Below are 15,417 nucleotides of genomic sequence, written 5' to 3' on the forward strand. Positions count from 1 at the left end.
GAGGGCCTGTCCAATAGGAAGCCCTGGGTTTACTATGCAGCACCAAATAACTAACAATAATATTGGCAAAAATGATTTTAGAAATGAAGTGACTACTCAGGATGAAATGTCTTGGGTAGTCATGTGATGTCTAGACTTATGGCCATGCTTTTTTCTTTTACTGAGAGCCCATTACAGAGACATGGCTCTCTATGTATACTTCAATTATAGTTAACAAAAATACTTTACAAAGGAATACAGTGAAGGAGCCCACCTTTCATTAAAAATGGGTTGACTATTTGAGTGCCCATGGGTGCCTGGGAAGAAGATGTGAGGCTACTCTTATTAAATAGACTGTCAGACCTGATAATAGCAGAAGCAGCTGAGGGTGAGTGCCATTATTAGAGGCAGAGCTAGTTTGTCTTACTGGACAAACATAAGGGCTAAACAAAAGTGACCTTGGGATCATTTACTGAAGGCAACACTAAGTTGTTATCAGGTCTGTTAAAATTATGTGCTGGGGATATGCCATTTAAAATATGCAAGATGTATTACAATGCTCACAAAACTATAGATATAAAAAATACAAGGGCTGTATATGAAATTACATTCTAACTCAAGATATAATGTCTTTAAAAAAAAGCCTTTCTGTGTGTGTGTGTGTGTGTGTGTGTGTGTGTATGTTTAGTGTATGCGTGTTAGAGTAGCAAAAAGTTCCACAAGATTAACTGTTCAAAAAATGAAATCTCCTCTATCTGTTAGAAGACCCACCTTTCCAATTTCACTGGTCAATCACCTGATCACAGAACCACACCTAGGAAGCAGGCTCACCTTAAGTCATGCTAAACAGATGAGTGGAATACTTAGTGTGCCCATGAGATTGTGAACATTTTCTGCCTGGAATCCCCCCTTCTAGTGCAGAGCTTCCAGACCAGACCACAGACATATAGGTCTCTGTAAGTCTGCCTGCTTTTCTGAATTTTTCAGAAAAGTGTAATTCTCTCATTTTCTTCTTCATATCCCTTTTCTAAACATGCTTTCTTTAATGCTTTGGGCTGCCCCAGCTCTTATATTTCTTTACTTTTTCTCTAAAGCTCCCTTCTCCCTGCCACGTGTCTGACCTCCACATGGGCTCTGAACCCACATGGCTCCTTCCTGGCTTGCTTTCCCTCTTCCCTCCATCCTCCTCCTCAAGGCAGCTGCTGAGATTCTCAGCTCGCCTGCCCTGAGGATTTTCCTTAAAATTCTAATAAATGTGTCCTAAAGCTTCCATTTGGAACCATTCTTGCCCCAAGCATCTTGTATTTCTTTACTTTTTCTCTAAAGCTTTCTTCTTCCCACCATGTGGTTGCCAGCCCACCACATATCTGACCTCCATGCCCACCCTAAACCCGCAAGACTTCATGGCTTTCTTCTTTCGCCCTTCCATTCTCCTCCTCAAGGCAGCTGCTGAGATTTAAGGCTTGCCTGCCCTGAGAACTTTTCTTTAAACTCTAATAAAATTGTCCTAAAGCTTCCATTTGAGTCATTCTTAAATTATTTTATGAATGAGACTAAGAACCCTCTAAGGGATGTTGTTTCTCCCTGTATCATGTGTATATGCATGTTTCTGAGGAGTGTATGTGCTCATAATGCACATGTGGAGGCCAGAGGTATCTTCCTCTCTCTCCACATTTTTTTTTTTTTTTGGAGACACAGTATCTCACTAAACCTGGCCAGTGAAATAGCACTGTTTCAGCTCAGTGGCTAGTGAACCCCCAGGAACCTCCTGCCTATGCCTCCCACAGAGCCGGGGTTATAGGTATGCACCACTGGTCCTGTGTTCTTGTGTGATGAGGATTAGAATTCAGGTCCTCATGCTTGGGCAGTAAGTGCCATTGGGCATCTCCATATCCCCAATATATACTTGATAATCATGTATAATCATATATACATGCATTCATAAATGAAAAGATTGAAATGTTGACAGTGTTATTCATAGGTGGTTGAACTGTACCGGTCCCCCACCCAATGGCCAGGTTCTGCTTTTATTGCAGAACTCTCTTTATCAGACCACACCAGACACTGTCCTTTTCCAAGGCTATGAGAAAATGATGGCCCAATAATTGCAAAGGTCCCATCTAGGGCTAAAAAATGACCAGGTAAATAAATATCACAGGCTTTGCCAGCCACATGGTCTCAATGTCAAGTGCTCAAATCTACCTTGAGAGCTTAACAGCCATCTACCGGCAGTACACAAACAAATATAATGTGGCTGTGTCCTAATAAAACTTCATTTGCAAAAATAAGCGGCTGAGGTCAGAGCGTGATGACCTCTGGTCCAGAGTATAAGAATCATCTAGAGCCTTTGTTTGAATGTAACTCCAGATCCAGGGGATCTGACAACCTCTTCTGGCCTCCAAGGTCACTTGCGCTCAAGTGTCTACAACCCCCATGCATGCATACCCATGATATAAAACTAAAAATAAATCTTTAAAAGTTGAGCTATCTAGTAATCTTTCTGGAAACTGAATTGTCAAAAGTCCGGCACTTTTGACAGTTTACAACCTTGTGAGCATTTGGGGAAAAAGTTCTGAGTCACAGAAAGATTTAATTTGTTTGGTTCTATATGCATCCTTTGGGGTAATACAGGGATAGTATATGTGGTTGCACAGTGTTCTGAGACAGAGTCTCATGTAGTGCAGACAGTTCCCAACTCACTATATATCTAAGACTGGCCTTGAATTCCAGATCTGCCTGCCTCTACTTCTCAAATAAGTGCTGGAATTACAGGTGTATGCCACCATTCTCGGCAGAGGGTCATACTTTAACGGCATTTTTTAAAAATGGGACCTGGAGATACGGGGGACAGCAGCACATGCAAGTGGTTCTCTCCCCATACTCACCTCACTCACAAGCTTGTTCACACTCTGAGCCCGTTTAAGAACTAAGTTGTCCTGGGCTGTAAGGGAGTGATAGTGGGCCGCACCTTTCATTTTATGGAAGTCCTGCCTGTATTTAATCTGAAAGAAACACACAAGGAAAGTCTGCCCTGCTCTGGGAGAAAAATGACTCTGAAATGATCCCAGAATTAATGTCAACATTTGCTCAACAGAATTTTCTGAATGAAAGAAAATTCCCATGGACTTTTTTTTTTTTAATCTCTATTCAACCTAGAAACTTGATCCTTTTTGTATTAATTTTCACTGCCTTTTCACAATTTTTAGACTTTGTTCTCTAATTCTACCTGTAACAGGGGAAAAGCTCTTAAAACAATCATCCCAGAATTCCAGTCCCATTCTGTACTAAACACCATTTCCCCAACTCTTGCCTGCAGAGGTGACTTGCTCTTCCCTTCTTGGGGGAAAGGTGGCATTGTTCTGGGTTTGAGGGTACTCACGGGACAGCAGCAGAGTGAAGAAGGGCAAAGGGATAAAATGAACACCAGGTTCCAGCTAGAGACCAAGGTCCAGTTGGCATGTTAAGACCTGCATTAAGCATTTCACTTTCCAAGTTTAATTACAGCCTGTCTCTCAAAGACTGCCAGCTGCTTAACAGTCTTCAAAGAAAAATCATAATCACTCACTGGGTTACACTCAAATTGATAATCATACGACTTCTTTTAATGAACTTTTCCCAAAAGTTTCATTTTCTCAATGGAGTTTTAGCAAAGACTCTTAATCCCAGACTATCTGGTTGGACCATTGTTTGTACTTTCTTCAAATGACCGAAAGTGTATAGTCCAGTTTGTTTATCTCAGTCTCCGTGGAAGCAGATAAATGTAATCAGAGACTCTGAACAGATAAAGAGATCAGAAATTTGGATTGAGGGCTGGGCTCTAAGAGATGTGTCTGTGTTTAGGTTTCAGAATGTGTAGTCTCAGCATCCCAGCTCTCCTCTATGGCTCTGCTGGTCATCCCTGCATGGTACTTACATCACTGGCGAGTTCATTGGCCTTCTTGGCATTCTGATAAGCAGGGGTGATCATGGCCGGGAAGCTGCCCTTTCCCCTACGCTCGTCACACTCTGAGTAGCCCTGATGAGTCAATCAAAATCTTTGTATCAGTAATGCCCCCCTTCCAGAATAGGTGTGACTCAGCAGTGATTTCTCGGGAGACTGATGCCCAGAACAGTCCATCCACACTGGCCAATGATTGCCAGAAACCTAGGATGCAGTAGATAAGATACTAGACCCTGGAGTCTAACCTACTACTGCTGGCCAGTGTGTGTGGACAATACTAAGTAAATATTAACTATTGTCATCATTGTCATCATCATCATAATCATCATCCAATAAACCATGATACTCTGCCAGTCTCCTAGTCCCATGCTTTTATGGAATAGTTATGTTTTAACTCCTGTCAGGGAAATGGTTGCTTTCCAGTAGTCTCCTATGTTACTTTACTTAGACCCAATGGCAGATTTATAGAGCAGGACGCTTTCACATCCACAATGCTCCTCACCACCACCCCTGCTACTGATGTGTGTCACGTAACCAGGAATGGAATAGAATAAAAACGTTTGTAACCGTGCAAAGAGAGACTTCACATTGCCATCAGAATCTCTGGAAGGGGAGTAACTGTGCACTGAAGAACAAGGATTACCATCTCTGTCTTATGTTTTCCTTGCTCGTCCTCACACCATTTCCATAAAGGAAAACTTTCTCTTTCATGAAACCATCATCCTATGAGTGAGAAGGGCTCACTGTGGTGGCATTACCTAGAAGAACCTTCTCCTGGGAGTCCGGGAGTCCTTCTTCATTCCAGACCTTTCCTGAACAGAGTCAGCTGCTTGCTCCTCTGGACTTTGCCCACCAGCATGAAACAGCCTTTATGGAAACCCTTGGGCTCATGACACCCTGTCCCTGGGGCCTCCTCCAGGGCAGGGGCCTACCCTCACTAGTATCAGGCTGGACTCTGGAATATACATTTTCTTTAACAAAAGACTTGGGTCAAATTTAAGTATTCAGGCTTCCTTTTTGGTTGACCGCCAGAATGTTCTGAGTCAAATGTAATAGTGAAAAAAGGTAAATTTGGAGATAGAAAAGAAAAAAAAAAGATTTTGGGGTGGGATCTCTGTGATCTTTCTCCTTCCTGCTCTACAACTTTGTACTAGTAGCTTTATTTTAAAGACTGTGTGTGTATGTGTATGCATGTATGTGTATCTGTGTATTTTGTGCATGTGCGTGTATGTTACAAGATACTAACTTCTATTGGGTTATTGGTTATGAATAATAAATTTATTGCATAGTATAGACTTTTCCATGGGCTTTAGTTAGTCGTTAAAGAGAAGAATGAATTGCTTTGGTGTTTAAGGCAAAGCAGATATTTATAGTTTTATCTGCCTGCCTGCTTCTCTCTAACTCCCTCCTACTCATGCCCTGGCAAGTCATCCAAAATCACATAGCAAAATGCCACTCTAGACGGAGTCCTCTCAACAGCTGCTAATGGTGCCATCCAACAACACCCACTTTGATTCTTGAGTTTATTATTATCAGGACTGGAAACTTCAGTCAACATGCCCTAAAGAGCAGGAATCGATTTGACATTATTTCTCAGCTAGGGGTCAAATTTAGTGTTCAGGCCTGCTTTTAGCCACTACCACCCCAGCGAAATTGGTTAACCCAAACTCTCCTTTTGGTTTGGCTGCCAGAACATTCTAGGTCAAATGTAGTAAGTTTACAAAGTTCAGTTTAGCATCAGGGGAGTAAAAGAGGAGAAAAGAAGAAAGTTCTAAAGATTTTTGTTAATGGGCTCTCTGGTTTTCCATATGTGTGTGGACACAACTAAAAATTACATGTGTGTTATAACTAGAGGTAGATAAGACTGCAAATACCGAAAAAAAATATTTGGGGGCCAAATATAGAAGAAGCAATTTTTTTTTTTCTTTTTGGAGACAGTCTCGCTATGCAGCCCAGATTAGCACGACGTTTTCCAGCCCTGAACTCAGAGCAATCTTCCTACCTCAGCCTCCCAAGTGCTAGGATTACAAATGGAGGCCATCCCACTTAGCTCCTCCAAGGTTTTTTTTTTTTTTTCAATATAAAAACTGATATAGAATTGTTCTGAGCCTTCTAACTGAAAGCATATTTTCATTGACTTTAAAGCACCAAGATGCTTATAATTTGTTTGTATAGTGTGATTAAACAGCCTTTGAATTCAAAGCCAAGCATTTCTTCCTTAGGTAGACATTTGCAAAGGGGTCAAAACCCATCTTCACACACATCCTAAGACTCACATGAGTATGTGCCCACCTATGGTGACTCGATTTTCTAAAGGAGATAAATAAATTCTTTGTGCCTTCCTTTACAGGTTGTGCATGTTGTAGAGTTTGTCCACTGACAAACAAAACTATCCAATTAAGAAAAAAAACAATCACTTAACCTCAATGAATGTATCATTTACACACACACACACACACACACACACACACACACACAGACTTGCTTTTCCAATTTTTTTTTTTTACTTCTAACTGTGAAAATTAGTGCTTCTTTTACAGGAATGTGAAAGTGGAAATTATCTTGAGTCTGTCATCTCAAACTTTCTACTCCCAGACAAGGTGTAGTTGGTTTGAAAAATGAAGCTAGAAACAAAGTTTCTGCCCTCTAGACTATATTGCTTTATCTAGCAACCAGGTGAAGTATTCACTTCCTAAGAACACAAGCCCTGTTGCTTAGTGAAATATCAATACTTTTCAAGACATAAATTGTGCATGTGTGTGTGTGTGTATGTGATATATGCACACATGTGTGTGCAGGTATATGTGGATGCAGAGGCCAGAGGAGGGTATCTGGCATCTGGCTCTATCTATCACTCTCCCTTATCTATCTATCACCTATTCCCTTGAGACAGCATCTCTCACTGAGTCTTAAGCTAGGCTAACAGCCAGTGAGCCACAGTGATCTCCTGCCTCCACACCACCCCCATAGCTCTGAAGTTACAGGCATACACTGTCCATGACCAACCTTTTTATGTGAATGTTGGAATTTGAACTCAGCTTCTCCTACTTACACAGCAAGTGTTTTTACCCCTAAACCATCTCCCCAGTCCCTCGTGACATTTTGGTCCCTTTCAATGTTTATGCAGTGATGAACTAAATCTAGCCAATTTAAGCCCTTGAAACAGTTCTTCAATGAATAGATGAAAATACCCTGTTCTTGGTGAAACCACAGCACTGGTGCAGATTTTTTTTTAAAAAAAGCATTTGGAATCTGTTTTCTTAAGTGGGTTTCACTGAGCCTTATATATTGCTTATCTGCTACTTTCTAGCTTGGAAAAAATCTACCTTTCATTAAACCTAAGTCCTGACCATGTGTCTGCAGGCTGTCGCAGCTGTGAGGGCCTGTGGAGAAGGCCAGCCTCCAGAAGAACCACATACCTGGCCACACTGGTCGACACATTCCTTTGTTGTTATGCTGTCGGCTCCAACTACTGGACCAGCTACTCCCTTCATTTCTCTTTCATATTGTTGATGGTACTTCACCTATTTGGAGGGCCGAGACAAACTAGATGAGTTCAGCCTTCCATGCATAAGAGTCATGAGTAGAGATAAATGCTTTGTGGAGTCTTCGTTCTCCGCTTGAGTCTAGAGAATATGTCTCAGAAATAAAAGTGGCAGGTCATTGTCATGGTGAACATGATTGAAAACCAGCCATGAAGGAAAACTACTTTTTGGCTCTAGCAAGCATATAAAAACAGACAGGACATTGGCCTCTCAATCCAGAAGCACCCTGCTCCCCTCTTAACATGACCACAGCCACAGGCACTTACATCACTGGCCAGCTCATTGGCTCTTTTGGCTATCTGATAAGCAGGTGTAACCATAGCAGGAAAACTGCCTCTTCCTCTCTGCTCTTCAGAGTCCTCTGTGCATCTCACCTGGAAAAGGAAAAAGAAGACAGTAAATGACATGTGGCAACTCTGCCATCTACCAGAGGATCTGGAAGAGGGGTTCTGCTAAAAGCTCCATAGGCCCCTGACTAGCCCCTTGGAAACTTAGTTTGGTGGACCATTTTCATCTTATCTGTCTTTTCATTCTCTATAACCATCCCAATGCCTGGCACATAGAAACACAGCACATCTTTCTGCTGCATCTGGTGTGGGCTAGGTGGTAGACCTGAACAAAGGGCTGTCTCTGCCCCTGAGGAGCTACAGTTACGTTTGAGAAACAAAGGAACTATCTCAATCCCAGATCTCAGGCAAGGCAAGTAAGATCCCTTTATTAAGATGACACTGGTTGCGCTTCAATATTCTATTCAGAATGATACTCAGGTTTTTAAATTTATTTTATTATTTTTTATTCTATGTGTATGCATATTTTGCCTGCATGTATGTAAGTGTACCCGTGTCATTCCATGCCCATGGAAGGCAGAAAAGGGTGCCTGATCCCCTGGAACTGGAGTTATGGACAGTTGTTAGCTACCATGTGGGTGATGGGTCCTCTGTAAGAGTAGCCAGTGCTCTTAACTGCTGAGGTATCTCTCCAGCCTCACACTCAGTTTTTGGTCAGTATGCTGTGGAGCATATGGGCTGTGGAAAGGCAAGTGGAAAAGAGATGTCTTTCAGATGAGTCAGATGTATCTGGTTTGGTACAAATCTAATCTAGTGGTTTCTATTTGAAGCATTTTTGCAAGGCCTGTGGTGGCTGGCTTACGGCACTTGACCTCAGAAAACTCTTCCTGGTACCCAGGAAGGACAAAGATTCCTCACCCATTCCCCCTTCCCTCTTCTTCAGGTAACAGAAGAATGAGAGATCTTAAATAAGGACTATCATGCCTTAGCCTGAATCTATTTTTTAATGTATATGTGTGTGTTTGGTATGTATGCATGTATATATGTGTGCTTGCATGTATATGGGCCCACGTGTGTATGCAAGTACCAGTCAACCATGTGTGCATGTACATGTGGAGGCCCAGAGCTGATGGACATCAGGTGTTTTCCTGTCGCTCCCCACATTATGTATTGAGGTAGGGTCTCTCTCTGAACCTGGAGATTGCCAATTATGGCTAGTGTGGCAAGCCATTTTGCCCTGGGGATCCCATCTCTACCTCTCAAGCACAGATGGGCCACTACACTTGTCTGGTTTTTATTGTTCCTCATGCTTGCACAGCAAGTACTTTGTCCACAGAGCCATCTCCCCAACATGCCTGCATCATTTCTTACATCATTTTGAAGCTGTCCCCCAGCCTTGGCTCGTAGCAGCTCAGGGGTATCTGCCACTGGGGTGAACCTGGAGATGCGCTCATCGTGGCCTCTCTTGTACTGCACCTGATGAGGAGAAGCAGAGTCAAAGCCATGCCCACCTCAGAGACTCCTTACAGCTCTCCTGAAACTACCCCTTCAGGCCATGCTCAACACAAATGTGCCAAGTCTAGTCACGAAAGTACCTTTGCTGATGTGCCAAATTCAGCAGTGTCAAGCTCTTCTAAGTGTCAACAGATAGCAACTCATGGAATCAATCCCCCTAACACTCACATCCAGTGGGACCATTGCTTTCCCCACATACATACGAGAAGCTAAGAACAGAGGCTCAGTAATGTGTCCACAGTCATAGAGCCAGGATTCAAATCCTAGAATTCTAGTCTGAAATCTGAGGTCTTAACCAATGAGCTGTGATGTTCTTTGGGTGAATCTAACATCTGGTTAATAAAAACTCAGAAACCTAAAGCAATATCTGGTCCAGTCTTTGGGTGACTGATATAGCCTTCTCTGCATTTTGTAAATGTGACCGCATCAAGGCACAGAAGATAAATTATAGGAAAAGATAAAAACACTGCTTTCTCCAAATACTACAGAACAATTTCTTATATTTTTCTTCCTGAACTTCAGAGCTGCATTCATGCCAAAAGTTAACACCATCAGTGGTACGAATGAACCTAGGGACACTCACCTGGCTGGCCAGCTGGTTGGCTATCTTGGCCCTTTGATATGCAGGTGTGATCATGGCTGGAAAGCTCCCCTTACCTTGTTGTTCATGGTCTTCCATATACGCCTGTTGGTCAGAACCACAGTAGGATGAGAAATAACTGATTCTTGATGAGAGCTAATCAAGCGGCAGCAAAGCCAATGGCACTAGACTCATACAGTACTTGGGAAAAAATTTCAGTCTCCAGAATGTTTGAACATGGTATTTGAACACTACCATCGAGACTGACAATCTCGTATTCCCCAGGTCCAAAGGGAGCCCCTCCAATGTGTACATCAAGTTATATGGAGCCTGATTGAACTTCCTCAGGTGCCCTTGATTCCAAGGCTTGTATTAGAACACAACTATTAATGCTCAGGAGACTTGGCTGGAACTCATCTACCAGGGGCTGTTCTATAGCACTGGGAGGGAACTGTCTTATTTTTCCCTCTCTTTCTGAGCAACTGAGGGTTAGCTTTTCTAATAGGCACATGGCCTTAACAATTGTGCTTCTCTTGTTTTCTCTCCATTTTATAAATGAAAAAAGTCACAAAGACTAGCAGGAATGTTCAAGGTGGATCCTTCAAAGAGGAGTAGTGTACAGAAGGCCAGAGGGTACTATCTGTGAGTATTTAAAAACATTGGCAACCCAAGCTATAATTCCCTTGCTACTTCAATACTTTCTAAGGTTTCCCTCATGGTCCTAGAGGTGAGTCTTATGTGGTCAAGGCTGGACCCTTCTGGAGCAACTAAAGAATATTTCTGTGTTTTCTGTGTTTCCCCACATGCCCTTGACCTCTGCTCCTGCTATTACAGTGCCTTTTCTCTGACTCTGACCCTCCTGCTTATGGTTACAGAGCCCCTTTGGTTCTCAAGATTCTTCCCATCTCAAGATCCTTAACTTCATTATGTCTTTGATGTGTGAATAATAGAGTATTAGGTTCCAGACATCAAGACATGGGACTCTGGGAGGAAGGGTACTATGGCATCATACCGCCCTCCCAGATTTATGTCTTGAGCATTTGTTCTCCAGCTTATGATGCTATTTTGAATGCTGTGGAATCTTTGAGCAGTGAGGCCTAACTATCAGAAGTAGTCAACTACCATCCTTTGAAGGCTATATCCGGTTTTGGTTCCAGCCTGATCTCTCCACTTCCTGGTTGGCTCCTGGGAACAAAGAACTGCTACAGACTCTCGGTTGTTTCTTTCAGGTATTCTTTGCCACAGTGACAAGACTAATAGTGGGCCAGGGTGCTCTGTCAGCCACAATCTTAAAAGTTAAGGAACAGTAAAATGAATTGTTACCTGATAATTACTAAGTAATTTGTAAGCTTCTTACCTCACCGAGAGACTGTCGAGCCTCAACCATCCTTACAATTTCGGGGTCTGGTAGAGATCCTGGGCACCATAAGTTCCCTTCTCCGTACCCCGGCCAATAAGCTCTCTATAAAGGAAGTACACATGTGCATCCAAATGTGTATTCCGCACATTTAGTTGCCAAGATCCCCCAATCTACCCCACACTCCTCACAGCAATCCTTGTGTTGGCAAGATAAAATGCATCCTTGTATTCATGCATGGCCCCAGCCAGCTAGAATGCTCACGTTTTTCAGACTACAAAATGGCCTAATACACTAAATAATTTAATTCCCTGAGATCTTCTGAGGTCATAGAAACCTTCCAGTTGTAACATAACATTTCTTTGTTCATCATGGCAGTAGGACTGGTCGGGGGGATGTCCCCAGAACAGATGGTCATAGACTCATCAGCATTATCAGGACAAATTTCAAAAGACTACTATTTTGTGTCTGATGATTGTTAATGGAAAAAGAAAAGAAAAAAGAAAACTTTTTCTTTTAAAATATTTGTGATATAATTTTGGGGATAAAACAGAAAACAAACAGCAATTAGAAAACATTTATATGCTTACATATACTGTAAAGATGATAAAATCTTTAAAGAGCAAGTTACATGAGAGAGAAATTTGACAGCCTCTGTGAAAACTAAAAGGCATATACCTTGCAACATGGCAACCTCATTTTTCTAGACTGTTCTAGAAGAACACCCACTGGGTAAGAGTGTTTGTTGAAACTTTCTTTGTCTTTTAAAGTGTGAAACAACCATGCGTACCAATAGGCTAGCACTTTACATGCATTCTGTGTCCATACAGTATACATCCACACCAGCTAAAAAAGGATGTTGATGTGGAAATACTCCCAAGGTATCTGTGGAGTGAAAAGAACAAGCTGGCAAACAATGGATATTGTTTTGTGAAGAAATCAAAAATATTATCAAACAGAAATTGACATAATTATCAATAAAAATAAAATAGCCAATATTCTTGTACCTAGCTCTATTATAATACCTTTGTATTTAGCTATTCCTTTAATCTTCACAAAGGCCCTATGAATTAGGAGATTTCTGAAGTTTACGAATGATAAAACTGCTGTCTCATGGATTTGAGGCCTGTTCCACAAGAGGGAACTCATGACTAGTTTTGTAAACCTGGTCAAGGACCCCTGGCTAGAGCAGTCATAGGCCCTCAAGGCGAACCTAATACTATCCTTTCACTAAGTGGACATTTTGTCAAACTCCCTTCTATAGACTCATATTTATATCCATCGGTTAGTGCTGTTCTTGGACTTTTTCAGGAAAGCTACTTACTGCTGTGGGCTCTGGTTTATGCAGAAACTCATAACTAGTCTAAGTGACCAGTTATGGCACCATGCCCTAAATAGAACATCTCTATCACCCTTGTCAAGGCTCAGGGAATATCACGGGAGAGTGGGCAGAATGCGGGTAAGAGCCAAAGAATGAGGAGACATACTACAAAAAGACATCTCCAAGGCAAGTCACGGCTGATGCAGTCAGGAACTCACTGCAGCTGTGGTTACCTGCATGAGACTAGGACAGGTATCTTCTTATCATGGGTGGGGGAGGGGACTCATGAGGCCCCACCTCTCTTTGAGAGGCTTTTGGAAATTAATGATTTTCATTTTCTTCAATGGTGTAGGCAGTGATAAATTATCCATGCTCCAGTGAATGACCTTCCATCCATGCTCCAGTGAATGACCTTCCATCTGCACTTAACCTTAATTAAACTCAGTGGGTCATACATACACACACACACACACACACACACACACACACACACACACACACACCTGCAAAGACATGAAAATAAGAGGGCGACCTGGTGGGAAGATGAAAGATTTCAGCAGAAGGAGGGGGTGAGAGAGAGTAATGAGGGTTAGACTATATTATATACATATATGAAACTGTCAAAGAAGAAAAATCAAAATGAAATGATGAATTTTTAAACTAACTTAAATTTTTATAGCTCAGTCCAGGTCCCCCAATAAAGGTAGTAGATATACCCAAATGTTAACTACTAGAAAGCCACAGATAGGTAGAAAATTGAGAGATACATAGATAATTGATAGTGATAAATACATGATAGCTAGATAGATGGATAGATGATAGATAGATAGATAGATAGATAGATAGATAGATAGATAGATGATAGATAGATAGATAGATAGATGATAGATTAGATGATAGATTAGATAGATAGATAGATAGATAGATAGATAGATAGATAGATAATAGCTGTCAATTTAACACAATCCAGAGTCTCTTGGGAAGAGGGAGCCTCAACTGAGGAATTTCCTAGATCAGCTTGACCTGTGACCATGTCTGTGAAACATTTTCTTAACTGCTAATTGATGCAGGAGGTCCCAGCCCACTGCGGGTGGTACAATCATTAAGCAAGTGGGCCTGGGATCTTTAAGAAAGGGAGCTGAGGAAGCCAGAGAGAGCAAGCCCATTCCTCCATGGTTTCTGCTTCAAGCCCCTGCCTTGAGTTCCTGCCTTGACTTCTGTTGATGATGGACTTTAACCTATAAGATAAATAAACCCTTTCCGCCCCAAGTTGCTTTTGCTCATATTTTCTTATTACAGCAACAGGAAAACAAACTAGGACAATAGATATAAATAGAGAGGTTAGATAGATATAAGTACATAGAAAAGTCTAGAAGGGTACCTGCAAGATCAGTGAGAGTGGGTACTGAAAGAAATAGGATTGGAGATGGTGGATAAGGGTTGGCGCTGTACTATTGGATTACTTTTTACATTGAGAAAAATGCATGTATTATGCATGCAATTAAAAATACAGAACTGGGGGCTAAAGAGACGGTTCAGCAGTTAAGAGCAATGGCTGCTCTTGCAAAGGACTTGGGTTCAATTCCCAGCATCCACATGGCAGCTAACAACTGTCCAAACTCCAGGTCCAGGGGATCCAAGACCCTCTTCTGACCTCCATGGGCACTGCATGACATGGGTGCACTTATACATGTAGGCAATACACTTATACACATAAAAAATAGAAAATAATAAAATATTTAAAATATATATAATTGGAAGATTTTGTAAGGAGCAGCCTGTCAATAGACAGGGCATAGAAAAAATAAGTCAGGGACATCCAAGAAATTGTGTGACCAATGTGGTACACTGGGCTGGGGACAAAAAATGTGGATGAGGGAAAGTCACCATGGGAGGCCCTTCAAGGGCTGGGCAGGAATGAGTAGGGACATGGGAGGAAGGACTGGGGCCAGGTGAAGCATCATAAGAAGAGCAACATCAGCCACAAGCTGGAGCAACTTCCAGGGATGGAAAGACAGTGAACTTGAATTGGAGCAGATGCAGTTGAAAGGTGTTCATAGGAAGATTTGATGAAGGTCCACAAGGACAGCTGAACTCTGCAGTCATACCACCCTGAATGTGCCCAGTCTCCTCTAAAGCAGCTGGAGTTACAAGCAGCATAGAAGAAAAGCTATTGTTCTCCTCTATAAGTAATAACAATCCTGGGCTTCATTTGCATAGTGTCATTCTTCTCTCTTCTTCCAAACCTGTTTATCACCTCCTTTCTCACCTCATTCATCAGTGGTTGCCTGCCAGGTGCCCCTGCCCCATCCTTGGACTTCATGTCCCAGTGAAAAACCGATTTAAACTGCTCACCATCTTCTTGGCCATTTACCTGTATACAATGAAAATGATGTCAGTAATGTTTCTATCATAGAAGAGAAAACAGATGCTGTGTGGCTAAATTTGGACAACTTTTCCCAAGTCTCAGCTGCAAGGCGTCTTAGCTGTGCTACAAGGCACCCCTCGCTGTTAATCCCGCTGCAGTTTCTTCTGTGCTACCAGCCAGGTGACACACATTGAGCTCCTGCTGTGTATAAAGCTCTATGAACAGGCAATTACAGAAGCTAAGGTTGCACCAGTGAGATGGCTCAGTGGGTAAAGGTACTTACCAAACCTGACCACCTGAGTTTAATTCCCAGCACCCACACCCTAGGAGAGAACCAACTCCCTCAAGGTGTCTTCTGACCTTCATATACCTGCCCTAGCATGCAAACCACCCATACATACATTATACTATATTATATTATACTATATAGCTGTAAGGTAAGAGCCAAGTTTTTTTTTTTTCATACAAATTTCCAGCTGTATCCTTTCTCAGCCATTTGGTCATGATCAACTGTATAGACATACA

The 15,417-nt window shown here is 42.0% G+C and overlaps 1 protein-coding gene across 3 annotated transcripts in view; it reads right to left on the bottom strand.

Annotated features, from left to right (window-relative positions):
* The window catches only part of Nrap (nebulin related anchoring protein), a 70,090-nt gene that overhangs the window by 49,692 nt on the left and 4,981 nt on the right, over positions 1–15,417 (bottom strand). For all 3 annotated transcript variants that reach the window (XM_008830210.2, XM_008830209.2, XM_008830208.2), the window contains exons 4-11: positions 14,794–14,898; positions 11,204–11,308; positions 9,850–9,951; positions 9,123–9,227; positions 7,731–7,838; positions 7,339–7,443; positions 3,893–3,994; positions 2,865–2,981 (exon numbers count right to left, since the gene is read on the bottom strand). In XM_008830210.2, the coding sequence (XP_008828432.1) occupies positions 2,865–2,981; positions 3,893–3,994; positions 7,339–7,443; positions 7,731–7,838; positions 9,123–9,227; positions 9,850–9,951; positions 11,204–11,308; positions 14,794–14,898 (849 nt within the window). The remainder of the gene's footprint in view (positions 1–2,864; positions 2,982–3,892; positions 3,995–7,338; positions 7,444–7,730; positions 7,839–9,122; positions 9,228–9,849; positions 9,952–11,203; positions 11,309–14,793; positions 14,899–15,417) is intronic.

Source organism: Nannospalax galili, unplaced genomic scaffold (assembly GCF_000622305.1).
Source record: "Nannospalax galili isolate Female #2095 unplaced genomic scaffold, S.galili_v1.0 scaffold974, whole genome shotgun sequence".
NCBI classification, from domain to species: domain Eukaryota; kingdom Metazoa; phylum Chordata; class Mammalia; order Rodentia; family Spalacidae; genus Nannospalax; species Nannospalax galili.